The following is a 27,970-nucleotide window of genomic DNA, read 5'->3' as shown; positions in this document are numbered from 1 at the left end:
GGGGGTGCTGCTGGTGGGATGACTCCCCTGTCCCACTCTGGCGCGAAGGCCAGAGGCAGCAGAATCCTTACTCTGGGACACCTAGTCAGACTCCAGAGTGAGGGAAGAACCCCGACTATCCCCGTTTCCGCTTACCATCCCGATCTAGGGCTTTCCAACGGAAAGGACTGCCCTCCCCAAGGGTTTTTTACTTAATATTTAGCTCAGGCCTGGAGAGTAGGAGAATCCGCTAGGTCTGGCTCCCGCCTCCAGCCTCTCTCTAAGGCGAAGAACTCTCCCCAGCCTCGCTTCACGTCGAACTCTCCACCCCAAGGCAACACCAGACCATCCCAGGGGAAGTCGGCTTCCCACTGCAACGCAAAACTCCCCAGAAGGAATCCCTGCCCACGACGTGCGCCCCTCGGCCCCTTCGGTTCCGAGGAGCCCGAACGAGGGTCTCTCCGCGTCCGGAGCCTCCCCAGGAGGTACCTGCTTCTCACCTTAGCCAGTCTCCTCGGGAGGGTGACCCCAGGACCTCCTTCAGTCAAGATCCCCTAAAGGGGAACACCCTCTTCCAGGAACCGCTTTCAGGCGCCTCCAGCGCGGGCCTCGGAGGAGAGTGTGCCGGCTGCTTCCCAGGCTCTGACCAACGCCACCCTCTCCAAGACCCCTGCCCGGAGACGGCCACGGCCCCAGTCCAGTCTCTCCGACCCAGGCTTCAGCGGCTGTCCCCTTCCTTCACAGGCGTCGCTAGCCCTCAAGCTCCCTCCCCGGCCACGTCCCCAAGGGGCTTCCCAGAGCAGCGCGGTCGGGCTGTGGCACTGACTTGCACTAGCTCCTGGGCCCACCGGAGGGAGGGGACAGCGACAGCGGCGCGACTCCTTTGTGACAGGTCCAAGAGAGCGGTAAAGATGGACGCGGGGACACGGCACTGCCATTACGCGCAGGGGCCCACCCCCGCTTCACACCGCCCGGGCCCTCCCTCAGTCCCCTAGGAAACGCCCCTTCCTCAGTGGCAAGCCCTCTCTCTCAGACAGCCAATCATCAGTCAAGATTTGTGTCACGTGATCTCGCGGGTCGGCCCGCCAGCCTGGAATGAACCAGCTAATCCCCTTGCCGAAGGGCGAACGACCCAATCAGATCGCTCCATACGGTCTTGGAGCACCGGATTTCCACGAGGCGCTCGGGGAGGGAGAGAGCTGTTGATTGGACTATGCCGCCGGAAGCGGGGTGGAAATGTGTTGTGGCTGTAAGGAACAGGAAGCCCCGAAGGGTCAAAAGGAATACAATAGCGAAGTGTGTTTTCTTCCTTTAAGCCGTCGTTCTTTTCTTGGTTTCTTTTCTAGTTTTTTAAGAGCGAGAGTGGCCTTGGCGGCGACGGTTTACGGTAGGCGCCGCGGAGGTGAGGGCGGCTCGCCTCCCGCGCTCTCGTAGGTGAGTGCGGCCTGGGTCCGCGCCGGGAGGCGAAACCAGGCTTCTCGGCCGTGGAGAGGGTGAACTCCAAGCCAGAGTTAGGATTAGAGCCCAGGTTTGTCTCCAGCCCGCGGTCCTTTCTAGTGCGGTGTCCTGAGTCGCCCGGCTTGGGAGTTTGCGGTGCCCACTCCGGAGCGGAGCCGCGGGAGTCTGCGGGACGGCGTGGCGGTCGTGGTGGGAGGTTCCGACTCTTTCTTACGCGCCCGAGCTGCCGGGCCCCTTGTCTTCTTTCAGCACTTTGCGGTTAGCTGGAGCCATCAGGCCTAAAGTGAGCTGCTGCCTCGGTTCCATTCGGAGCAGCTCCTCGCTCCTTAGAAAACGTGGAATGCCGACTTGAGCATCGTTGAATCCCGAAGTGTGTAGTTGCAGGATGGGTACATAATAAATTTCCCCGTTGCAGCGCCTCGCTCATTCTCTTCTAGTAGGAAACAAGGCTGTGTGCTTATTTTATTAGAACACAACCGGTCGTTGAAATGTCTTCTTTGAGAGTTGGTGCCCTTGGAATGCCAGTCCACGCAGAGGGAAAGGGAGAACTATTGGTCATGGAAATGGCTTCTTGGGGGAACACAAGGTCTGTGGCCCTTGGTTTTAAAATGCAAACCCTGTGCTGCACCCTTGGGTCAGTCTGATTGTTTAAGTCTAGAGTGGACCCCACAAAGTCTAATATGAACCTCTGTAGGATTTGCAGCGACTTGTCAACCTGTGTAGCAAGTTTCGTTGGTTAAGTGAATTGATTTATTGAAGTGTCCCCAGAGACATCATAAAAATGGTTTGGAGGAGCTCCGTGTAGTGGCTTGTACCTGTAATCCTAGGACCACGAGGCTGTGTGTGGGTGTGGGGGACTGTCAGTTGGAGACAGGCCTGGCTTCCTTAGCAAGACTGCCAGAAAACAAAGCAGAGTATAAACTACCAAGCAAAATGGTTTGGCGGGTACTGCTTCTGAGATATTTGAAAGGAATCTGTAGAACTTTCTATGACAGAAGGAGCTGAGTTGAAATAAAGGCAGCTCCTGTGTTTCAGTTGGAGCCTAAGATGAGCTATGAATAATATGTAAGGGTCTGAAAGTCGGATGGCCCAATTATCTCTGAAGTTGAAGTCTTAAAAAAGGAAGAATTATGTGGGGAGCATTTACCTGGTTTCATCCTTCGTTGTCACCGTACGTTTGCTTAAAGGCAATCTTCAGCTTCAGAAATTGACAGTGAAATAATTGAACAGTGTGATTCAACTGTAAGCTTGGATATAGTGTAATATGCTTTTAGGGAAGCAGGATTAATCAGTTTTAGTGTGTTCACCTTATTGACACGTCTTCCTTCTTGAATGTGATCAGTTTCCCTCTAGAAGTGCTTCTAAGTGTTTTCACCTTTGTTTTGCAGTTTCAATTATGATGCTTCAAACCATGAGTTGCTTTTTTTTTCCAATTATCTTGGTATTTGATCTTTTTTTTTTTTTTGGTTGTTTTCAGACAGTCTCTTGTAGACAGTCTGGCCTTGGGTTTGATGTGTATGGAAAAATAACCTTAAGCTCCTGTTTTGTTTCCTTTTTTTCTCTCAGGTGTTGAAATTACAGGTGTATGCTATATTTGGCAATATGAATTAGCCTTTTTGACATTGAAATAATGATTTATCCTGTAAAGTTCTAGTCACATATATATTGATGCGTTCGACTGTCTTCCACACACATTTTCACTCTTGTATCCAGTAGCTGTTTTTGTTTGCTTTTTTTATTTTTTTTATTTTTTTTTTTTTTGGCAGGGTCTTGTTATGCTACCCAAGGTGGCCTAGAACTCAAGATTTCCAGGCTGGGCAGTTTCTTCATTAATTCTCTTCTGATCCAACTCTGTTATTAAACTGTAATCTTTGGGGGGGGGGTGTGTTTGTCTTTTGAGACATAATCTCCCTAGTTAGCCCTGGGTCTCCTAAAACTGGCTATATAAACCAGGCTATCCTGGAACTCACAGAGATCTGACTGCCTCTGCCTTTCCAGTGCTGGGAATAAAGGTGTGTGCCACCACGTCCCCTCTTAAACACTGTAGGTTTAGCTCCTGAAGTTTTTGTTTACTTTTATCACTTTAAAAAGAAGTTTCATATTTTTGCTGTTAATTTCAAGGCTTGGTTTTTATTTTAAATATCGTAAGTATATTTGTTGTGTAATCCGTGTATTTAATTCCCATAGATGTTTTTCTTGTCCATTATTCCCAAAGTTTTCATTCTTATCTCCCTTCCCTTTCAACGTGTAATTCTTGGGTCCCGGTTTCCAATAGGGAGGGAAGGGTTATGAGCACACCCTGTGGGCTGCCCTTGATTCTTCTGTTGCCTCTCCATAGTACTGCTAGAGTGAATTGTTCAGGTCAGAGAAGTCCTCAGGATGAAAGCATCTACTTGAGTCATGGGCTTAATTTCTGGTTGTCACCTTCTAGATTTTATCCAAAGTTTCCACCATCTTTTTGGTTTAACAGTTATCATTTAGTTACTTTTGTATGTGATGTCTTTGATATGTGTATGTACATATTTGTATGTGTGTATGAGCAGATTTACACGCAATATTACATGTTGTATCAGAGGATAACTTCAGGTGTTGGTTCTCCTACTTTTTTTTTCCTTTTAAGACGTATTTTAGATTTGCGCGTGCGTGAGTGCGTGCGTGCATGCGTGCGCTCGCTCTGGTATATGAGGGAATCATAAGAGGGCACCAGATTCCCTGGTGCTAGAGATACAGGCAATTCTGTACCTGTATTATGCCTGCAACTGAATCTATCCTCTGGAGATGCAGCAAGCTCTCTTGACTGCTGGGCCATCCCTCCAGACCTTGACTTCCACCGTGTTTGAAACAGTCTTTAGCTGTTTACTAGCACATATGTCTGGCTAGCCGGCCCACGAGTTTCTGGGGGTTTTCTGGTCTTCCTATCCCATCTCCAGGAACACTAGTATTCTAGGCGTGACCTGACATGTCCTGCACTTGGGGTCTGAAGCTTCAAACTGAGCTTTTCCTGCTTGTTTGGCAAGCATTTTACCCATTGGCCTATCTTTCAGCTATTGGCTTTTTTTTTTTTTTCCTGAGACAGGGTTTCTCTGTGTAGCCCTGGCTGTCCTGGAACTCACTGTGTAGACCAGGCTGGCCTCGAACTAAGAAATCCATCTGCCTCTGCCTCCCAAGTGCTGAGATTAAAGGCATGTGCCACCACTGCCCGGCTAAATAGAATTTTTTTTTTTTTTTTTTTTGTGCCACCACCACCCGGCATAGTATCTCTTTATTTTTTTTATTTTTTTAAAGATTTATTTATTGATTATATGTAAGTACACTGTAGCTGTCTTCAGACACTCCAGAAGAGGGAGTCAGATTTCTTTACGGATGGTTGTGAGCCACCATGTGGTTGCTGGGATTTGAACTCCGGATCTTCGGAAGAGCAGTCGGGTGCTCTTACCCACTGAGCCATCTCACCAGCCCTTCTTTCAGCTATTATTATGTATTATTACTGCTGCAGCTACATGTCCAGCTTATGTAGAATTTCTAATATTTCCACCATGCAGTGTCACAGCAGCTATAAGAATGAGGCTTCCCTTTCTAGTCCTCTTATAAGAGCTTAGTGCTTAAGCTGGGCTTGCTGACATGCACCTTTAAGCCCAACACTCTGGAGGAGAAGCAGGTGGATCTCTGAGTTTGAGGCCAACTTGGTCTACAGAGTGAGTTCTAGGACAGCCAGGGCTACACAGAAAACCAAGAAAAAGTGGGGCAGAGCTTAAAGCTCAGCTTCAATTCCTGTAGCAATAACTGTGTCCTACTTTTCCTTAAATTGCTTGTGTGCCACATCATTACATTGCTGCATTGACTGTAGTCCTATTTAGTGCCTAACTAGCACTGTGTCATAAGAAGATTTGCCTTCAAAAAAACAAAACAAAACAAATCAAACCCCAAGCCCCCTTCCCCCCACCCCCCAAAAAACGAACTGTTTTGGGTGGGGAGTGATGAGCCTCTATTCAGAGATAGGGAGAATCTCTGAGTTTGAAGCCAGCCTGGTCTATATTTCAAGTTCCAGTCCAGCCAAAGTTACATAGTGAGACTGTCTCAAAAACCCAAAACAAAACATAAAACAGCTTTTAAAAGCTGCCTTGGTTAACCTTTGGCTTCTAGCATCACATAGGACAATTCCTTATTCAGTTTGATTGTGCTGCTGAGCCGTGTTAGGATGGGTGTTAGAAGATGGGGTAGGGTTTGGTGTGTGAGTTGGGTCTAAAGGCAACCATATGGCACAATAGTTTACAATTCAAGCTATCTTTGAGCGTTTCTCAAGAGAGGCACCATGTTGAATACTAATGCTGAAATTGTTAATTTTTCTTGCGTTTTCTTTCCAGTTTTGAGGTGCTGACAACTAAAACATCCTGCTGCTTTTCTTTCTTCCCCGAGTTCCAGGTGAAGTAGTTGTTTTGCGCTCTCCTGTCATAGCACATAGCAAAATACAACTAAATTACGGTGAGGGACTGTGTCTGTCCTAAGAGGTAAAGGGTAGAGAGCTGAGCGCCAGCTAAGGGAGCGGATGTGTAAGTTAGTGTCCCTTTTCCTTTAGTGTAGGAAGATGAATTGGATGGGTGTAAGGAGAGATTGCCTCCGTGTGCTGTGGAAAGATTTTGTGTGAGTATGAGAGTGTGTGTATGTTTGTGTAAACATAATAAATACTTAACATATAATTGCATATTTCTTCGATGCTTCAAATTTACTACAAACTGCTCTTTATAACACAAACCTTAACTAAAGATTAAGATGCTTATGTTATAATCTCATTGATTCATTAGATCTCTTTACTTCTGTAGTATAGAAGTTTCAGTGTTAGAAGATTAATGTTACTTTTCTTGCTGATTGCTTTATCCATAATAAGTATTAACAGAGTTCTTTATTAAGTCATTCTTGAAACAAGTTTTATGACAGGGAAAGTTGACTTGATCTAAATTACTAGTGCTTGGTAGCAGTGTCTTCTGGCTAGAAAGTAGTCTTTTGGGAGGTTAATTGGACTATCTAGCAAATCTAGGTGTGGGTGTGAGTGGTTAATGTGTGCTGACATTCACGCACCTTTATACTTGTCTCTCCATGAACGTGAAGGGCATAAGAGGGTGTTGGGTATATCATCTGTTATTCTCTTGTCTATTCCTTTGAGGCAGAGTCAGTCTGTCTCTGTCTGTCTGTCTGTCTATCTCTGTCTCCGTCTCTCTTTTTCTCTCAACCTGGAACTTAGGTTTTTGCAGATTGGTTACAAGCCAGCAAGTCACAGCTAGCCTCTTGTTTCCACCCTGTCAGAGCTCGGTTTACAGAAGTGTGCTTGACTTGTGGCTTGTTACTTGAAAGCTGAGATCCAAACTGTGGTCCTCAAGGCTGCACAGCAAATGCTCTCAACCACTGAGTCCTCTCCGTCTCACTTGTATTTGAAGTACAGAGACTTACTCATTAGGATGAAAATAGTGGGAAGCAGTCAACTGTCAAAAGAAAATGGGCTGGCTTATTTCTGCTACCCTATAAAGCGTATAGCACAGACATGTGATTCCTTGAGTGTATCTCTACAGGTAGGGTCTGATTTTAGAAGGGTACGGTGGCCAGCCAGATGTTAACGTAGTCTGCCATCACATAATTCAACTCCATAGGAAAACAGAGCCCATTAATCTGCATCACAGCACTAGTTACAAGTTCCGTGCACTAAGCTTTCAGTTCTAGGATGATGATCACTTTGTAAGTTGGGCACTTTTAGACCTTGCACAATCTGCTATGAGACACCCTGTTTTGTCTCCCCAGCCTGGAAAGGAAATACTGACTCCAGTAGAAACACAGTACTGCAGTGTGTAACAGGTTACCCTGCCTTGAAGCATAAGATCTTTGTTTTTTGGCTGTTAAATGAGTTTGTAAGCCATGGCTCTTTTTGGAGACAGAAGTCTCACTGTATAATAAACCAGGTTGGCCTCAAACTTTTCAATCCTTGAAACTTGCTTAAGTTTAAACAGAGTGATTTTTATTTCTAAAAAATCCATATTGAAGAATGTTGAATGTTTCTTTTTAAAAAAAAAAAAGAATGTTGGGCTGAGTATGTAGTTCAGCAATAGAGCATTTACCTAGCTTGTGAGTTACTCTAGGTTTGACCATCAGCACTGGGGGGGGGGGGGGGAGTATTTGGTTTCATAGTTGAACTCATTTTTCAGATACCTTGAAACAGCTGGACAAGGAAAGAAAAGCTCATTTTAATCAGTCAGTGTGTCTGTCTGTCTCTTACCCTCCACCCCTCACAGCATCTCACAGTAGCCTTGACTGTCCTAGAATTCGTCATGCAGAGAGTGCTGACCTAGAACTTAGAGAGATCCTTCTGCCTCTGCCCTCTGAGTGCATGCTGGTACTGAAGGTGTGCGCCACCACGCCTGGTGTATTTAATCTTCCTAGAGTTGAACATAGGAAGGACAAAATAGGCCTTCCATGTAAATCCTCTCAGTCCTGTGTCGGTCCTGATGCTTAGATCCCCCTAATCCTGGGCTTCTTGTCTGCTTGTATTTTATCTTTATTTATTGTAGCGAACAAAGGGGGGAAGTATAGACTTATGAAAATTTGGCTAAGCAATAAGAATTAAAAGTCAGTGTAATTTAAATCCCATAATTCTGTAGTTAAGATGAGGAGCCTTCCTAATGCTGTGGGCCTCCAGTACAATTCTTCCTGTTGTGGTGACCCCAGTCATAAAAGTTTTTTGTTGTTACTTCATATCTAGTTTTGATACTGTTATGAATTGTAATGTAAATTTTTTGGAAATAAGGTTTGTTAAATGGGGTCACAGCCCACAGGTTGAGAACCACTGAGTTAAAGAAAACCAGCAAGAATTCTCTTTTGAAAGATGGGTTCAGTTGTGTAACAAAGAAAGATGTTTCAATTTTGGTTCTGTTTTCCTGTTGCCCACACTTAACTTGTGCTTGAACAAGAATTCCTTGAGACACGGAAACTGCAATAAATCTTTGTAGTGGTCACTGTTGCCTAACTTAACACTGGACAGTATTTGGGGATATTCATTGAATACACTTTTTCCTGCTCAGATTCTTTAGCTCCTCCTAGTGGTTAGTTTATTTAGTAAATATTTATTACAGACCTGACATATGTTCCACACTGTCTTGATTGGCAGCACTCATAGTTACTGAGTGCTATCTACAGGTTCAAATGTATGTAACAGGAGCACAGGAGAGAAATATGCAGCTGCTGCTCCAGAAGGACATGGGAAGCTTCTTAGAGGTGGGGATCTTCATCCTGAGTCTGAGCAGAAAGGTTCACATGAGGTTTGAAAATGAAGCAAGGTAGAGGCAACAAAGCCTGCAGAGAGGCAGGCCAGGTTGTGAGATGTGCAGTGTGCTTTCCGGTGCCATGTGGAGGAATTGTAGCTGTAAGTTAGATCAGGAAGATGGGGTGAGTGAGCACGGCAGTAGATGGGAGCACTCAAATGAACATAGACTTTACCCTGACAGGAGTGACTTTCAACCACAAGGTAATTTCACACACAAGAAGTATTTATGGCAGTGCCATTTAACATTTTGATTTTTTTCTAGTTTGTACTGGTGTGTGTGAGTGTGTGTGTGTGTGTGTATGTGTGAGTGTGTGTGGTGTGTGTGGTGTGTGAGGGTAAGTGTGTGTGGTGTGTGTGTGTGTGTGAGTGTGTGTGGTGTGTGTGTGTGTGTGTGTGTGTGGTGATGATACTGGTACTTTATGTAGGACAGACAGTAACAGGCAGATTTACCTTTAGATTGGTAATGGGAAAAATTATCTGAATGGAGGCTGAATAGAAACTACCTGTGGAATATTTTTGAAGTATGCCAGATGGAGCCTCCAAAAACAAAATAGAAAGGAAGGGGTCCACTTCCCACAAAATAAGAGGGTGGATTAAGGAAACCTCATCCAGAGGTAGAGACAACAGAACTAGGTGACAGGTGGAATGTAAAAGTATAAAGAAGGAAAAGGAATCTAGGTGCATGCCCAAGTCTTGAGCCTGGGAAACGGTACATCTGTATGTGTGTCCTGCAGTATCTAATTCCGCCCATACTGTTCACTTTAGCGGTTTATTATGTACCATGTTATCTGGGTTACGTATAAGAGTGTTGACCTTACTCCTTTGTGTACTTCATAAAGTCTAGCCCAGTGTTGGATAAATAGAATTACCAACTTACATGTGGAGAGAATGATATATGTATACATTAAAGGTTTATGTGTTTTCTAAGTTCTCAGTTTGATGTGGTTCCATTCCTACCTAAAAGGTCATATTTGTTTATGACTGATTTCTTCCCATTCCTTAAGTGTACAATTTCTTTTACCACTGTACCCATCTCAGAGCTTAACATAATTCTCTATAGTGATAAGAAGCCTTTCAAAGCATTTTGAAATGTGCCAAATACTGTGCCAAGTGCTTTGCATGAATTGTCTTATTTTCTCACACAAAAACTTTATGTTGTACAGAGCTGTCTTGGTCACTTTGGGTGAGTGTGATCTGGGGATAAGGATGTCAGTCAAGACTCAGAAGAATTAAGTGACTAGCCCAGTGTCATACCAAGTTCTAATTCTGACAGAGCCAGATTCTGAACTTGAGTCTTTTGCTGTTAGAGCCCATGGTCTTTGTCATTGCCTGTGCCCACCTTAATAAGAAGAACACAACAGAAGGCACTTGCTATAGATTAGTTGAATTGAGCAATCTTATACTGAAAGATGTATAAGGTTAAGCTAGCTTGTCTTGCAGTATTATTTTGAAACAAAATCATTATATAGCTCAAGCTGGCCTAGAATTTAACAATCTTCCTGCCTCAGCCTCCCTATTGCTGGGATTACAGACATGAGCTGCCATACCCAACCTATATGGCTGTAGTTATTGACTGAAAGAAGATTGTAATTCTCAAGAGACCCGAATAGTTTTTAGAGAAGAAATACTGTGAGCATTATACAGAGTACTCAGAGTTTGGCTGGTCATTCATCACTTCTTTGTAACTGTGTCAGAGGACAGCTTGCAGGAAGGAGTCTCCTTTTCCTCCCACCATGTGGATTCTGGGAGTTACACTCGGGTCATCAGGCTTGGCAGCACACGTGGTTACTCTCTGAGGCATTTGCTGGCCTGTTTTTTGAGATATGTCTCAGGTATTCAAGAGTGGCCTTGAACTCTTGATCCTCCTATATCTGTCTCTTGTGCTAGGATTACAGGCATACATGTGCCACCAAGCCAGGCAAGTTCCACTGCTTTGAAGCACGTTTATATCCATCTTGTAAGATTAGAATACTGGATGTTTTCCTTTGAAAAGCAGCAAGTTTAGAGTAGGATTACCTTTTTATAATAAAGCCTTGTTGTGTTGGAGAAGAGTCACCTTTTGTCATCTCAAAATTTATGTGTGGATTCCATAGGAACAGAAATTTCAGAGCAAGAACTGTAAAGTGGAGAGGGAGCTGGTTCCCTGGAAATGGAGCACGGGGGCCTGTCTTGAAGGTCTAAAATAGGAATTGCTGATGCTGTTTTTGATGTGTGTGATGGATTCTGATGCCAGGAGGAGGCTGTGAGGGCCTGTCCTGTCGTGAGTTATTTACTAGGAGTAGGGGGAGGAAATAGGAGTAGGGGGAGGAAAGTAGACACTTGATACAGGGTGGGAAGGGAGACGTACAGCAAATGGTAGAAAGGAGAAAGCAAGGGTCCAGCGTGACTCCCATTTCCCCAGTGCCTGCATGGCTCACATTCTTTGCTGGGGACATTTCATAAGCTGTTGGCTCTTTCTCCTTAGAAATTGCTCCAAAGAGCTTGAGGAATTCTGCTAAGTCACAGAGACAAGGTAATCCTGCTTTTGTCCTGAGTACCTGGCTGCAGGCATCGAGCGGTACCACATCCCTATATCTGAAGAAGTGCACTGTGGGCCAGGTGGGGTAAAGCCTTCTCTCAGGTGACTTAGTTTTCTTTCTAGTGATTGTCAACAGTTCTCATTTTTCACATGGAACTAAACCTCAACAGTAGGATGGATTCAGGCTGAGATGATTTCTTCTGTTTTGAATGTTTGGTTTTAATGCCCTAATTCCTTTTTTTTTTTTTTTTTTTTTTTTTTAATATCTTTACCAAACAAAAACTTTGCATTCTGGGCACTGGAATTTGAAAATATAGCTGAAATTGATGTGCCCTTGTTTTCTCGTGTGTTTCTCCCCAGGCTGAAGAGTGAACCCAGAGCCTGCATTCCCAACATAGTAGTTTGAATGAGAATGGTCTGTCTCTCTAGGCGCATATTTGAACGCCTAGTTGGTTGAACTGTTTGGGAAGGATTAGGTGAGGCCTGTTTGAAGGAGGTCACTGGAAGTGAGCTTTGAGGTTAAAGCCCCTCTGCATTCCCAGTTACCTCGCTGTCTGCCTTGTGTTTATGGATCAAGATGTAAGATCTCTCAGCTACTGCCTCAGCGCCGTGCCTGGCTGCCTGCCTGTTGCCATGCTCCTCACCCTGATGGTGATGGGCTCTAACTCCCTGGAAACTTGATCCCCAAATTAAAACCTGCCTTCTATCAGTTGCTTCAATCACGTTGTGTTTTCACAGCAAGAGAAAAGTAAGACCCCAGCCCTTAGGCTTTTGAAATAAGGTCTCACTGCGTGGCACATGCCAGATGGGCCTCTAGCCCACTTTTCTTGCCCTAACTTTCCGAGGGCTGAGACTGCAGGGATTGGTTACCATGTCCAGCCATGTCTTTGTTTATCTGAGACCACGTGGTTGAGGAGGAGGAGGAGGAGGAGGAGGAGGAGGAGGAGGAGGAGGAGGAGGAGGAGATGGATGCAAATGTGATTTCTTAAGGTATCATTATGTAGTTAGTGCAGGCTGGCCTTGAATATTGCTGTGTATTCTAGGCTCATCTTGAACTTATGATCCTCCTCCAGTCTTCATGAGCATAGGGTTTACAGTCATGTGCTATCACACCTAGCTGAGAATATGAAAATTAGATGTCAGACTTGAACTTGATCCTTTCTTTTCTTTTCTTTTTTTTTTTTTTTTTGGTTTTTCGAGACGGTTTCTCTGTGTAGCCCTGGCTGTCCTGGAACTCACTCTGTAGACCAGGCTGGCCTAGAACTCAGAAATCCACCTGCTTCTGCCCCCCAAGTGATAGGATTAAAGGCGTGTGCCACCATGCCCGGCTGTTTGGACTTGATCCTTACCTCTGCCACTTGCTGCCTATATGCTTTGAGCAGCTCACTGAGCCTGGGGGTCAGCTTCATCTGTGAAGAGTCTTTCTCATGGGCTCTATATGCAGAGAAACTCGATAACATGCAAAAAGTACATAACACAGGCGAAGCGCTTTAAATTGTTAGTTGCTTTTTGAGGCTGCAGACTTTTTTAAAAATTATTTATTTTTTTATGTATGGGTATTTTGCCTACATGTATGTCTGTGGCATACATATGGTAATATGTATGCACCAAAGCCAGAAGAAGGAGTGTATCACCTGGGGCTAGCATTATAGACAGTTTTAAGCTAAAATGTAGGGACTGGGAATTGAACTAGGAGGAAGTCAGAGCTCTTAATCACTGAGCCCTCTCTTTAGCCCCAGACTTAGTTTCTAATGAACTGTTAGATGGGTTGTCAAAGGTTATCTAGGAATAGACATTGGGTTGGGTTGCATTCGTGCCTCTTTGGTAATATTGTAGCGAACACAGAATATGTCTGAGTAGACGATTAACCGTAATTCTTCAGAAAAAAAATAAAAAGCCAGCAACCCAAGGTTTGTACATCCTAGGCAAGTGCTATGGCACTGAGTTACACCCCAGCTCCAAAATGTTGACTTTTAAAAGGAAAAGACGTCCCCATCTTTATTTCCTTCTTCCTGCTTCTCCGAAGAGTTGAAGAAAAAGAAGAGAGGAAGTTTGGTGTCTTCTACATCAGTATATGCATTAAGGGCTCGGGCCTGTAGGGGTAAAGAGGGCCACTGCTTCACAGGGACGACAGGCAGGGTCGATGGCAGCAGCTGCTTACTGTGGAGAGCGTTGGGCTGAACGTCAGGTGGGCCTGGCTCTTCTGCTTCCACTCTTTACACTCGTGTCTTGTTGTCCTAGATCTGCCACCTCCCTCCTTCATAGACGGGACTTGACTGCTAAAGCGCCTTGAGTACCTGAGAGTCTCCATTAGAATCTGCTTTGGAAGCAAGAACAGGTAAATCAAGGCAGTGAGATGGCAGCTGAAAGAAGGTGGCAAATCTTATAGCTGTGAAGCAGGATGTGAGCTGAGAACAGGTGTGGAGCCCAGAAGGCCCATTTGTCTAGAGTGCTGCGACAGGGAAATAGCTTCCGTGTGACATGCTGTGGAACGCAATGTCAGAGTGATCCTAGAATCTCTCAGTGACTGTGGATAGCACAGATGTGTGCTGTCTGATAAGCCAGAATAAACCCCACGTCTCCAGTGCCGAACATAGGTGTGCACTATCACACCGGTGTATGTGGTGCAGGGATGCTAGGCAAGCATTGTACCAGCCGAGCTACATCCCTACCCTGCTCCTAAGGATTTGAATTGTAGTTCTCCTTTGATTTTTTTTTTTTTTTTTTTTCTGTAGACTGTACCATTATGGATGGAGAGGACGATAGTAACCTTGTCATCAAAAAGAGGTTTGTGTCTGAGGCAGAGCTAGATGAGCGGCGCAAAAGGAGGCAAGAAGAATGGGAGAAAGTGCGAAAACCAGAAGACCCAAAAGGTACGTAGATAGACCTAGAGTTGGACATCATTCATTTAACCTTTTTCTAAAAAACAATAATTTGTTTTTATATGTATTGGTGTTTTGCCTGCATGTGTGTCTGTATGAGGGTGTCAGATGCCCTAGAACTGGAGTTAAAGACAGTTGTGGGCCACCATGTGGTTGCTGGGAATTGAACTCAAATCCTCTGGAAGAGCAGCAAGTACCCTTAACCACTGAACCAGCGCTCCAGCCCCTCATTTAACTCTTTAATCTTCGCAAAAACTCTGCCAAGAAGGTGATAACTGTCCTCACTAGAGGCTCCCAGGGTGAAGTAAGCTATATGAATTCTCCACAGCAGAACCAGTACTCCGTATTTACCCTCCTCCCCCCACCATAGCGCCTGCCAGGAGATTCTGCTAGTTGCTTGCTTGCTACAAGTGGAGGGGCAGTTTGAACTGAGATGCTGCTAATAGGTTTGAACTGGCTGCCCATCCAGTTAGTAACGTGACATTAATAGTTGTCTTTGAAAACCGCCTGCCCCCTTCTGTATGAGGTGCAAAGGGAAACTAGACTTTGTGTTATTTTCACCCTCAGATATATAGAGACTTAACTATTTTTCCAACTCTTTGTGATTCCAAAATAATATGAAACAACCTAAATTCTGTGTCTCCTTTATCCCGTGTCCCTTTCAGAATGTCCAGAGGAGGCGTATGACCCTCGGTCTCTGTACGAACGGCTGCAGGAACAGAAAGACAGGAAGCAGCAGGAGTATGAGGAGCAATTCAAATTCAGTAAGCTTCTGAAAATGGACGTTTGAGGGACTCACTGAGCCTTTTGATGTACTTTAGCCTCGTGAAACCATCTTTGTTACTAGCAATAGAATATCTTGATTATCCAGCCTCCAGGAGCTCAATTCAGTGGATAAAAGACCATCTTCTGCCTTCCTTCTGACTTAGAGCTTAAGATATGATTTGAATTCTGTGCTAATTTCTAGTAATGTGAGAAATGCTTTGACTTGATGCCATGCTATTTATTAAAATTATGGTGTTTAATAATTCTTCCTTGTAATTGCCCAAAGAATCTGCTGCTTGTTTAAAAAGGAAAACGGCCAGCAGTATGGTTCATGAGTACCAGTGCTGGTTGTGTGAGCTAACAACCTGCGTTGATCCCCAGATCCCACAGTTGGAAGGAGAGAATCGACTCCCAAGGGCTATCCCTTAGCCGTCACGTGTGTGCCCTGGAGCATGTGCACACGCACCGAACACAGAATAAACGTGTGGGGAGGGAAGGTCAGAGAAGGTTGTTTGTCTCAGTCTCCTTAGTGCTTCTTGTTCACTTATTTCCTCAGAAAACATGGTAAGAGGGTTAGACGAAGATGAGACCAACTTCCTTGATGAGGTTTCTCGGCAGCAGGAGCTGATAGAGAAGCAGCGGCGAGAAGAAGAACTAGAGGAACTGAAGGAGTACAGAATATCCTTTGTGCTTAGAGAGAAATGCCTCGCTTTCCTCAGGAGTATAAAGAGGCCTTCCACCTGGCCCTTACAGTTTGTCAGCACTGATGTCTCTGATTCTGAGTGATTGATTGGCTGTGACTAGTGGGGTGTGTTGTATGTGCATATCTATTGTAATCAAAATTCCATGTTTTTCAGGATTAGCCAGGCATAAATTCTCACAGTCAGTAGCGGGGTATTCTTGCCTTGTAGAATTAGACTTAGATGGGCGTTGTAGCCAATCTCACTGGGGAGACATTATCACGTGAGATTTAAAAAGTCATGTTTCTGGTCTTTTCTATGTATGTGCACACAGTGCATGCTTACTGAAGTCAAAGAGAATCTCATCCAGTGGCCCTCTCTCCCACTGCTTTAGGCCCTTGGATAGGCTCTCTGTGAACCTGAGCCCTGCTATGCCAGCTAAGCTGCCTGGCCAGTAAACTCCTAGGGTCTGCCTGTCTCCACCATGCCTGGTTTGGACAGTCATGCTCAGGATTGGAACTTAGGTCCCCATGCTAGCCCAGACAGTTACTGAGCCTTCTCCCCAGACCTAAAAGGGCCTGTTCAGAAACACTCTGCTTACTCTTCTGGTTTTAGCAAGATTAGACTATCCTCCCATACACTGCGAACTACTCCCGAAGTGGGCTCAGGGAACAAGGACAGTCATTTTACTTTGACTTAATAGTGCCTTGTTGGAAACATCTACTTGTATAACTTTCCCATTTTCCTGAGATGGTCTCACTGCATAGACTAGGTTGGCCTTAAAGACTCTTGCTTCTTGAGTGCTAAAGTTACAAATGAATACCATGTGCCTTTGAATGTCTTACTAGGCTCCTGCACGTCTTACTTAGATGATGAACAGTCGTCAGTTCATGCCACATTGACCCCAGTCATGCTTCCCTCTATTATAGCCTTTCCCACCTTCCCTGTCTCCTCTACTCTGCCTTAGCCAAAAGTACGTACGAAGCGTTCTCCAAACCTCTCTAAATCTTGTTGTCTTTCTCATCACTCTAGACTTTCTTCTGTATTGCTAGGGTTACTACTAATTGGTTTCCATTTCTCTTTGCCCTAACAATCTGTTCTTTGGGCATAATGGGAAATTGTAAAAGTTATCTGGCAGCATGTAACTTTGAAATACTCCAGTGATTTTTTTTCCTCCCTGTGGCAGTTAGTCTAAAGTAGACCTCTTTTTGAGACAAGATCTCACTGTTTAGCTCTGACTAGACTAGAACTCACTTTGTAGACCAGGCTAGCCTTGAAATCAGAGAGATCACCTTCCTCTGCCTCCTGAGTGCTGGGACTAAAGATGTGCACCACCATGCCTGGCTCAAGTCTGCATTCGTTCATCAGTCTCTGCAGAGCTCTGCATGACTTATGATAAATCTCCTGGCCTGGTGTTCTGTAGCCACTCTTCCTGACGTTTACTCTACTCTAGCCTCTGCCCTCCTTGCACATCAAATGGATTCTATTGCAAGGCCTCAAATTCATGGTTTCCTCAACCTGAAATGCCCTTCCCTCAGATTTCCCAAGGCTAGCATTTCATGGCTTAGGACTCAGCTCTGTATGCCTTTCCTCAAGCACTTTGTATGGTTGCAGCTTCTGATTGCTGTACCATTACATCCTGTTTACCACCAAATGGTATTACATGTAGTGTTATCTGGGAATTTATACATTCTAAGCACGTACTCTATTGAGCTACCCAAGCCCCATCATTTTGTTTTAAATAGGGTACATGTTCATTTGTTTGCCTGGCTCTTTTTATCTCTTTACTGCTAAGATGTAAAATAAGTTCTGTAACAACCAGAATGACTGAATTTTTTTTTCCTGGTGCCTGGAATATTGTAAATTCTCAATAAATATATAAATAAATGAGTATATAGCCCACAGGAGCTATTGATAGTCCATCCTAACTTTTACCCATCTACAAGGAAGCCTATTTGGATATTTTAAGCTTTGTAAGTTGAGTAAACTCACTGTTCTGTTTGAACATGCTTCATCAGTGAATTGGTAATTGATGGTAGGACAGTCAGTGTGCATCCTGGCTGGCTTGGAATTTACTATGTAGACAAGGTTAGACTCAGGGACAGAGGTCCACCTGCCTCTTTCTCCCCAGAGCTTAGATTAAAGGTGTCTGTCACTATGGCTGGTTTGATAGTAGGATTTTCTGTTTGTACTAGCTAGTATTTTCCTGCAGAGTGTATATACAGTAGGTCCACTAAACAGTAGTGTGGGCAGCAGTGTGGCCAGATACTCTGTGCCTTAGTGACAAAGTTATAAGTAGAAACTGCAATGTACTAATGACTTTGACATTTTTTACTAGGAAAATTAAGTCTCTTGTTTCAACCCCCCTCCTACCCTCTCACCATCCCAATAAAAAGGAGCGTTTGGGGCTGACAAGATGATGACTTGAATTTGATCTCTGGGACCCATATGGTAAAATAGAGAACTGACTCCTGCAAGGGGCCGTCTTACCTCTGTACACTTGTGGGAAACATGCATCCCTGAGTGTGTGTTTACATGTAATTTTAAGAAAATGAAGATTGAGGGGTGGCAAGGTGGTTCAGTGGTAAAGACATTTGCCACCCAGCCTGGTGTGTGTGATGAGGTAATCTCTGTTTCTCCATCTTTCAATGGCTTCTTCTTGGGTGTCTTGGGCACTAGATGTCACTGTTGTGCAGTAAGGCACTGCTGCATCCTAACAGCTGTCAGATATTTACCCGCTTAGGAAGTTATGAGGAAGAGCCTAAAACGGAAGGAACATATGCTAGCGGAGAGAACAGCAGGGGTGACAGCCTGTGAGCTGGTGATGACCATGATGTGACAAGTGCCCTGCTTAAGGATTTTCTGCCTTTAGTGGTACTGGGGAGTGAGCCTAGGACCTTACATATGCTAGGCAGCCTCGCTAGCACTGAGCTATATCCTAGCCTTTTTTCTACTTTTTATTGTGAGAAAGGAAAGTTAAAAGCTCTGGGATGGAATGTCAGTCAGAGCTGGGAGCATAAGTACTGGCTGCAGGCTTTGGTTCAAGTGCATGCTGAGAGTTGATGCAAAGTTACCCCTCAGTTTTAGCTGTAAACAATTTTTTTTCTTGGTTTTTTTGAGACAGGGTTTCTCTGTATAGCCCTGGCTGTCCTAGAACTCACTTTGTAGACCAAGCTGGCCTCGAACTCAGAAATCTGCCTGCCTCTGCCTCCCAAGTGCTGGGATTAAAGGCGTACGCCACCACTGCCCTGCTCAGCTACAAACTTAAAACTGACTCTTCTGACCCTCTGCCTTCTGCCCAGAGGACAGCAGAATAACAGGATAGGTTGACACAGCTGTGGCTGGCTTGACCCCTCTATAATCCAGAGTAGGGCTTAACACTCTCAAGTAGCTGGAATATAGACCTTCACCAACAGGTCAAACCTGTCTGTCTCTCTCTGAGCCTCTCTCTGTGTGTGTCTCTGTCTCTGTTTCTCTCTCTGTTTCTCTGTCTCTGTGTCTGTCTGTCTGTCTCACTCTCTGTCTTTGTGTCTATGTATGTCTCTGTCTCTCTCTGTCTCTCTGTGTGTGTGTGTGTGTGTGTGTGTGTGTGAGAGAGAGAGAGAGAGAGAGAGAGAGAGAGAATATGCATGTGGAAAGTTAGAACATTTTATAGGAGTCTTTTCTTCCTTCTACCATGTGTGTTCTGGGGATTGAACTCAAGTATTGTGGCAAGTCCTTTACTCCCTGAACTGTCTTGGCAGTCACATAACAAAGATCTTAAGGAATATAAAGGAAATTGAGAAGTTATTATGACTTCCTTAGAAATAAGTAACTAAGTCTCACCTTTGAAAGGTGAAATGCAGTTTTGCAGAATGTCCTCATGACTGTTGGTGACACTCAGATGAGAACCATAAGCAGCAGCTTGTCCTGCTGGTACAGCACATCAGAACACTTCAGTGAGAAGATCATAAATGCTACAGACATAGAACGGGAGTCCAGAGGCCGTGTTCAAAAGCATAGGCAGGGCTGGGTGCAGGTGCATTCATGAGTGTGAGGCAGCAAATTACTAAGACCTGACCTTCACACATGAACGCAGTGATACACACGTGCCTTCATTCACACACACATGTACACACACACATGTACACACACATACATACATACAGGATCTGGTGCTTTAGATCTAGATCCCAACCATTTGGGAGGCCAAGTCACATTTAAGTTCTGCCGAGGGGCCAATGGATTATATTTGTTGTCCTCTGGATTTACTTTCGCTCTGGAGCATTTCTTCCTTTGGTTAATCTGACCCTTAACCTGTAACTCACAGTAATCTCAACAAGGTTGGAATTTCTGCAGAAAATAAAGAAGTAGAGAAGAAGCTGGCCGTGAAACCCATAGAAACCAAGAACAAGTTCTCCCAGGCAAAGCTGTTGGCAGGAGCTGTGAAACATAAGAGGTCAGCGAGCGTGTGCCCATGGTGAAAATCTCCTCTGGCCACATAGTCTGAAATGCCACTTGCAATGGTGCCCAGAGCAAGTGGTTATTCAGCATGTTGCTGGGACAATGCTCCAGTGTGCTTGCCTTTCTCTCTCCCCTGCCAGATTTAGTGTCCCGGTAGCCTTTGCTCCTAGCCTGATTGGATCACTCATTCAGCTGACATACAGCTCCTTTTCCCTGAGCACCTGCTGGAGGTTAGATTTCCTCTAATGGCCTCACAAATTGCTCTCCCCCGTTCCTCAGAGTATTGGTTATTCTGACCCGTTTTACAGATGGAAAGACAGCTGGAGAGTTGAAGAACTTCTGTCCACAGTTGTCAGTAATAAAGCAAGAGTTCGGTGCTGAGCTTTGTATCTGTAGGCAGACGAGGCAGCAGATGCCTCAGGATTGCTGCTGGTGATGGGGTAACAGCATCTCGGAGGAGCACAGCTGGAAGTGTGCTTCCTGAAGCTAGAGAAGGGCTTAGAAAGATGTTGACAGGGTAGGGCACCGGGACTCTGGACAGGCAAGGGAGAAGAGACCCAGAGAACAGCTGCTGCAGAGGCATTGAGAGAATGGGGCAGCTGTGACAGGTTAGAGACCTGCCTACCGCTCACTCTGACTGACGTGGGAGTAGCACTGCTGGAGATTCTGATAAGTTCTTTGTCATGTTTGCTCTTCCCTTTTCAAATCCTGAAATGGCACCAAAGTGATTGAATCAGCTTGACCAACCAGACCGTGGGCAAAATGCTGTAAAGTGCAGTCTATTAGGAAAATCAATATGGTGTATTGGCAACCAGCCACATATTTTGAATAGAGTGTATTGATGCAGCCTTGTGGTTTGGCACATCCTCTATCTGCTGCAGATGTTCCTAGGAACACTGAGCACATGTAAAATGTCATCGTGGTACAGCAGCAGCAGGGGGAGGATTGTGGTCAGAGAAGAAGCCTTAACAAACCATGAATCTTTAAACACCCCATGTAAGCCTCCCAAAGTCCACCAGCTCTCAGGAGTCAGACCTGGGCCAGTTTGATGAGTCTCCAGGTGGGCAGTTACCTCTTAGGTACTCTTGCACTGCCAAATGGTGTTTCAGCTGTCTCCCTTGATCAGTCTTTATATCATACTTAGGAAAGGATCTGTTAGCTTATTTGGTGATCTGTATAGAGTCTCTCTTGGGTTTTCAAAATGCATCACTTAATGTTGCTTTCAAAGCAAGGTGACACATTAGCCTCTTGGGGCAGGAGTTTCTGAGCTTCTCTGCCTTGGTTTATTAATGTCAGTAATGTGGACTCCTAGGCTTCACACCAATTCTAGTTTAGTAACACACACACACACACACGATTAATACGTTATAATCCTAGCATCTTAGAGGCTATGAAATACGGTTCTTAGTTTTTCCTTACTAATCCTAACTTAATTGTGTTGTGGTATTGTGGTTTGTATATCCTAATTTTTATTTTAAAGATGGAATCTCCCTGTGTAGCCCTGGCTGGCCTGGATCTTGCTCTGTAGACTAGACTGCTCTTGTGCTAGTATCCCAGGTGTGCTCCACCATGCCTAGCAATCCTGGTTCTTTGGCAGGGCTATAGGCTATGTCACTTGTTCCTGGAGTTAATGTTCTAAGGGACTTTGAGGAGAATCTGTGTTGGGTCTGACTCTCTCTGCCTATGAATCAGGATGTAGCTTTCGGCTACTGCTGTAGCGCCATAAAGCTGGTGTGCTCCTTGCCATGATGATAACGGACCAAACCTCTGAAACTGTAAGCAAGGCCGCAGTTAAGTGCTTTCTTGTAAGAGTTGCTTTGGTCATGGTGTCTCTCCACAACAGAGCAGTGACTAAGACCTCAGGGTTTTAGCTAGCTGTAGTTAGGCTGATAGTGAGGAATAGTGGTCAGAGCGCCCCAGCCTGTTTGATGCTAGTATTTGCCTTGATCCTTCCTTCCTTTTTTTCTTTTGTCTTTCGAGACAGGGTTTCTCTGTGTGGCCCTGTCTGTCCTGGAACTCCACTCTGTAGATGAGGCTGGCCGCAAACTCACAGAGATCCACCTACCTCTGTCTTCCAAGTCCTGGGATTCAAGGCATACACCACCATGCCCGGCTGCTGTGGTCCTCTTTTTATCCATGCTTCTGGGGGTGGGGGTGAGGGGGCTACAGCACTTCCATTTATAATCTTTCTGGGTATTAAGTTATAGGCGGGTTGTTTTAAGTTTTTAAATAAGTACCTTTAAATGCCTGCTTTAAAATGTGTTTACTTAATCTAGTTTTTACTAGTTTGTATGGTCTGTATTTAGATTTTAAAATATAATTTCTACCATCTTAATGCTGACTTCTTATTTTTGCTCTTTGTTTATTTACTTATTTATTTATAGAGCAGGGTGTGTGTATTGTAGTCTGGTCTCAAACTCACTGTACAGCCAAAGATGACCTTGGACTTCTGATCCTCCTGCTCCACCTAAGTACTGGGATTACAGGGTGTGTCCCATGCTTAGTTTATGCTATTTTGGGGGGCTGTACCCAGAGCTTTCCTCAGGTATTGGCCACAGTCTTAACAACTGAACTACATCCTCAGCATCCCTTTTACTTAAAAAAAATTTTTTTATATTCTTGCTTTTGAGGAAAAAAGTGAAAATGACTTTAAAATATTTTTTCTTTCTATTATATATACTTTGTTTCTATCATTTTAGTGATAGATCTTGAACTATAACAGGCAGGCATACTTAGCAAAACTAAATAGCTATTTTAACTCCTTAAAAATTCTGTAAACAGAGGACCTCTGGCCAGGGCTTCAGTTCTGTACTAAAGCCCTTGCCTGCTATTGAGGAGCTGTGGGCACGCTCTCACTAGCACAGCCCCCTCCCACAAAAGGGACCTTTAAATCTTGTGCTATATTTGCTCTCTTCTATGTACTATGATGGCCACAGGACCTTACTGTGTTTCATGCCACAAATTAGACTCTGGCCCATATGTAAACAGATACCTGTTTAGGCTTACATCACCGTCTTTTCCTCTGGTATAATGTCTTTCTCCATTGAAATGTATTCTTCTGTTTTAGTGAAAATCTTTGGGATATCTCTGGATGTTCTCAAAACTATTTCCTTTCGTAATTTATCTTTTGTCATTGTGAAATGTGTAAGTACTCTTGAAATCCATCAGTTGAATGGTAAAGAAGACAAAGGCGAAGTGTGCATGCTGTGTCCTTCGGTTTGTTTGGAGGTTAAGTTCTCTTTCTAGCAGATTTTATATTTAAGAAAAGGCTAGGAAGTGAAATGAAGGCTTTTTCTTTCAGTCATCCCAGCTCCTTGAGACTGCCGCAGACTCTCATAAATGCTTCGGTGCCCTGATTCTCCGTGTTGAGCGCTAAAACTCAAAAGACTCAAATCACCATGTTTTCTGTTACAGCTCAGAGAGTGGCAATAGTGTGAAGAGACTGAAACCAGACCCCGACCCAGATGACAAGGCTCAAGGTGGGTGTGGCCCCTTCATTCTACCAGTGATGGATGAGAACTGTAGGAAGAGTGCATCTTATGTAAAGGGATGCATTATTTCTCTTTAAACAAGCCTGCCTTAACTTAATGCCAAACTGTTTTAAAATAAGCAGGAAAATTCCTACCATGAATATGTCAGCCACCCTACAAAAGTGGTGGGTTACAAACCAGTAGCATTGTAGGTAACAATCGAGTTCTCCCTGGAGTGCTTATAAGCCCTGGTCAGATGACCTCTGCTCACAAAAGGTTTTTCTCTGTCTTGCCAAATGTCAAGTTTCTTGATTTCACCTGTGGTAGACAGAATGCCCAGCTTTTACTGATGGTTGGATTGCTGTGAGCCTAATGGAATCAGGAGTCTTATTTTCCTTGAAGGTGGTGACTTCTTATGTGGTGAGGTCGGCCTCTGTATTAGGCCGCATGAAGCTGTAAGGAGAGGAGTGGAGTGTTCTAGAGCTGGGCTGAGGAGTTCAAGAGTTTGCTTTAGGTGCACTGTGGGATTGAGGATCTCATTCAACTCAGTTGGCCATCTATGAAACAGAGCTTTCATTTACTTCTTTTTCAGACAAATAATGGATGCTTTAAGGTTGTTTCTCCACAGTTCCAGGGGTAGTAGCTGTACCTCTAAAAAGGATCTTCAGTGAAGAGCCCCTTCCCACACCCTTTTCTACCCTTTCATTTCCACAGAGGAACACCATTGTATATTTCACATGTGTTCATCCAGACCTATTGCGCACATTCTAAATGCCTTCTTGTCCCTACATTCTTAGGCAAGCTAGGCAAGAAATACCTTCCTTTTCTAGGAGAGACCCTAGAGGAGACTGGCTATCCTTGAGGCTTGCTTCAGTCTTGCCTCTGCATGGGAAGGCTTTGCCTTGGTCTTCCTGAAGGAAGCCTTGGCCCTGACAGAAATTCAGCTCCTCCACTGAAAATTAGCTTAAGCAGAGCCAGCAAACGTACAAGGTGGCCTGTGTAGTCTCTCCATCTGCCTGCATTCCAAGAACATTTCACTATTCATAATTTTCTATGCTGAGTTGATATGACAATGTGGTCCAGCAGAGGCCGGAGTTGGCAGGAAATATCCCCCAAATGGTGAGCTCAGAGGGCAGCGCTTTGTTCTTTGGGCCGTAACTGCTTTTGGAATGAAATTTGTCAGAGTTGCAGTCTTTTCTCTCTTGAAACTTCCTAGATAATTGGAGGTTCTGGTCCTTTCACGTAAGCGATTCGGGGTCACAGTGGCCCTGGTTCCTGTGACAGCTCTGTCCTCAGCTCTGTCCTCCCATAGCTAGCTACAGCCCTCCTAGCACTCTGAACTTGATTATGTTATTCTCTGCCTCTGAAAGCATTCTGTGTGGTGCATATTAACACAACAAACACTGGGAGAATGAATTAACAACTTCTTGTCGTGTCTCAAATATTAAAACCATCAGATTCTTACCATTACCCTCCCTCCCCCCAAATTAACCATTTGCAAGGGAACTGTAGAATGACAGTAACTCCCATAATAAATTCTGGCCTACTTTGTGCTATACCCAGTGTGTCCCACAGTGGTTGTGGTTGTGGGTCACCTCTCAAGGGTACTCTGTGGAGTGGGCACCCTGTCCCTTCAGCAGTGTGGAGGCTTCTGTTGTGCTCGTCCTTTATTGGAAGGGTGCAGTGGGTGACACAGGTGGGTGGGACTATTCTACTTGATTGAAATGGCCAGAATGCCCTTTCAATTTTAGTATTTGCCATTTTAAAAACAATGTCTGAGTCAGTAATGTATGTATATAATTATTTAGAAAAGGGATGTTCAGTACACTGAGCTGTGGCCCCAAGAAAGCCCAGGAGTCTTTATTCTTTGCCTCTTGCCTACTGTCCTAGTTTGCTTCTCTGTCTGTCTGGTTCCCAACCAAGGCAGCTTGGAGGAGGAAAAGGTTTGTCTTCTACTTGCAGTTCTAAGTCCATTACTGTAGGAAGTCAGGGCAGGAACTCAGGAGGAGCTGTGGAGGAGCGCTGCTTACTGGCTTTGCTTTTTGTTTTTAACAGATTAGAAGAGCTCTTTACATCTTAAAAGTTGTTAGCTTTGTGATGATTGTTGGGCGTATTCTTCACCACTGCCTCCCCTGCACTGTAGCCGATGTCTCCCAGACACTGCTCACTTTGCCTTTTGAGATATGGAGCACACTTACCTCCAGCAGTTTCTCCCTTCCCTGCTAGAGAGGAGCAGACCCCCTTAGCTGAAATCTGTGTCTTAGACAACCAATGGCCTTAGCATCTCAGTAGCTCTGGATTCAGTGTCCCTTCCTCATTCTCTTGAGTATCTGCACACGTGTGGTTTGGTTTGTAGAAGGCAGTCCGCAAAAGGAACGTCCTTCGGTCCGGGCAGTGACTTCCGACCTCTGAGCTTGGGCATCACTTTGTACAGCATCTTCTGGTGCAGATTTGGGTTAGTGTTTTATACTCTAGCCTGAATTCTTACAACTTACTTGACTCCCCTCATCAGTAAGCAGGGAGAACACCCACATACAAGTTGTTACAGTGATCAAATGAGGCTGGAAACATTCAGAGGGAGGAAAGAATGGAGCGCCATTCTCAGTTTAGGTTTGTTTGACTTTTAAAAACATCTTGGTTCTTAAGTATGTATTTATGTATCTGTATGTGTCTGGGTGTGTGTGCATGAATGCTGTGCCATGAAGGCCATCAGAGGGCTGCCAGGCCCTCCAAGCAGGAGTTAAAGGTAGTTACAGGTTATGAACTAGCTGACACAGTGCTGGGAACTGAACTCATGTCCTCTTCAACGGCACAGTATGTGCTTTTAATCTCTGAATCATCTCTTCAGGCCTCTTCACTTGGCCTCTAATTGTTGTTCTCCATGTTGTCGATGAAGGCTTTTGTCTTTGGAGTAGCAGAATCACTGTGCATATCCTGGGAAGAAAAGAGCCCAGATACTTGGTGGCATTGTATATAGCTTTAAAATATTTCCTTCAGGGGGTCTTGCATAAACGAACTAAAAAGTAAAAGTGGTGAGATCAGTTTCTGAGGTGCTCCTCTCCCAGGGGTAGGAAATTGCCTTAATAAAGAGCAGAGCTGCATGGCTCGTGTCTGCCAGTTGGTCACTGGTCTCTTCAGTGTGGCATCACAGAATCGGTAGTATCACTCACAGGTGGTCTCTTGATCTAGCCTCCTGTTGAGGGCCACAAGAGTGGCTAAGGAAGACATCAGACCTGAGTCCCACTTGCTGTAATGCCATGACTTGTGAAGACAGGAATCTAACTATAATAGGTGACTATAAGGTTTGTTCCCCATCTCAGAACTAGTGGGTGGCAAGAGAGTGTGGGCAGTCTTTCAAGTCCCAACTGTGTACTCTCTTCTGTCCGCTTCTTTGACTGTAACACAAAGATGTCCAGAGTCTCCCAAGATTGCATAGAGTTGTTCTGCAGCAAAGGGGCTTTTTTATAGAAAGCCCCAGCATTGTGTTCAGGCTGGGAATGGCCCTTCAGCATTAGGAAGGTGATGGTTAACTTGCTGTCCTCCTTTTGCAGAGGCCCCGTCCTGCATGTCTCTTGGAAGCTCTTCTCTGAGCGGACCTCCCTCCATCCACTGCCCGTCGGCTGCTGTGTGCATCGGCATCCTCCCTGGCTTGGGCGCCTACTCTGGGAGCAGTGACTCCGAATCCAGTTCAGACAGTGAAGGCACCATCAATGCTACAGGGAAGATCGTCTCCTCCATCTTCCGAACCAACACCTTCCTCGAGGCACCCTAGCTCCTGATATTACCACAGGGAGCATCTCAGAGGGTTGGATGCCAGTTCTGCCTCGGCATCACCTCCCTCAGAAAACTTACTCACCTGCTTCCTGTGCACATGTGACATTTTAACCTAACTCAGAAATGTGTCTCAGTCCACTTGTGGCTCAAACTCGGCTTGATTTCTCTTTATACTCCTGTGCAGATGACCAAACCTGTCCCATTGATATGAGGAGTCGGGGTTCAGGCTTGTCTCAGAAATGTCACGGACAGTGCAAGGACAGGCAGCAGCTGGCCTGCCAGGGTTTGGTGTACCTTGTTGCTGTCTTGTTTATCTCCTTACCTAGCAGCACAGGAAGCAAGGGCAGCGTTAGCTTCATATGTTGTTGTAGATGAATGGGTTTCTTGGTTCTACCATGTTGTGTGTGGGCATAGAGAAAGGGGCTGACCAGCTGGTGACATGGAGCTGTCCCCTAGAACTAACCCTTCCTGGGTGTTGTGTGACTTAAGTAAAAATCTCAAGCCTCACCCACAAGGCTGTGAGCCAACGACAGCCCTTGAGCAGAGACTCTTCCATGTCCTCCCCTCTCCATCCAGCCTGAGGAGGTAGGAAGGAGCTGACCACGAGAACATGACCATCCTCTGCCCACCTTCTCTCTCTGAAAAAATGTTTTGATTTTGTTTTTGAAATAAAAGATTTAGTTTAAGATTCTAAA

The 27,970-nt window shown here is 44.9% G+C and overlaps 3 protein-coding genes across 11 annotated transcripts in view; 2 read left to right on the top strand and 1 right to left on the bottom strand.

Annotated features, from left to right (window-relative positions):
* Rspry1 (ring finger and SPRY domain containing 1) overlaps positions 1-969 on the bottom strand; it is a 58,336-nt gene extending 57,367 nt beyond the window's left edge. The window contains exon 1 of one of the 2 annotated variants that reach the window (NM_026274.4): positions 480-969. The gene's annotated coding sequence lies outside the window, so the exon portion shown is untranslated. The remainder of the gene's footprint in view (positions 1-479) is intronic. The other variant, NM_001359093.1, reaches the window with a different exon arrangement.
* LOC115486880 lies at positions 19-1,294 on the top strand. Its single transcript, XM_030243886.1, has 2 exons — positions 19-97; positions 265-1,294. Exons 1-2 carry the CDS (start codon positions 19-21, stop codon positions 972-974), a joined length of 789 nt encoding a protein of 262 aa, XP_030099746.1. The 3' UTR covers positions 975-1,294.
* Psme3ip1 (proteasome activator subunit 3 interacting protein 1) lies at positions 948-27,970 on the top strand. 8 transcript variants are annotated; one of them, XM_011248256.3, is made up of 10 exons: positions 948-1,413; positions 5,802-5,859; positions 11,622-11,737; positions 13,503-13,599; positions 13,997-14,134; positions 14,809-14,907; positions 15,465-15,586; positions 19,896-20,026; positions 23,446-23,510; positions 27,053-27,970. In XM_011248256.3, the coding sequence occupies exons 5-10, from the start codon at positions 14,008-14,010 to the stop codon at positions 27,271-27,273; spliced, it is 765 nt and encodes a 254-aa protein (XP_011246558.1). In that variant the 5' UTR covers positions 948-1,413; positions 5,802-5,859; positions 11,622-11,737; positions 13,503-13,599; positions 13,997-14,007; the 3' UTR covers positions 27,274-27,970. The 8 variants fall into 8 exon arrangements, 7 of the variants coding, with proteins under 7 accessions (XP_011246558.1, XP_006530603.1, XP_006530604.1 ...); XM_006530540.3 differs by lacking the exons at positions 5,802-5,859; positions 11,622-11,737 and adding an exon at positions 11,208-11,341; XM_006530541.3 differs by lacking the exon at positions 11,622-11,737.

The sequence above is a fragment of the Mus musculus genome, chromosome 8 (assembly GCF_000001635.26).
Source record: "Mus musculus strain C57BL/6J chromosome 8, GRCm38.p6 C57BL/6J".
NCBI lineage: Eukaryota > Metazoa > Chordata > Mammalia > Rodentia > Muridae > Mus > Mus musculus.
Note: the sequence above shows the minus strand (reverse complement) of the source record. Positions and strands in the feature narration are given on the sequence as shown.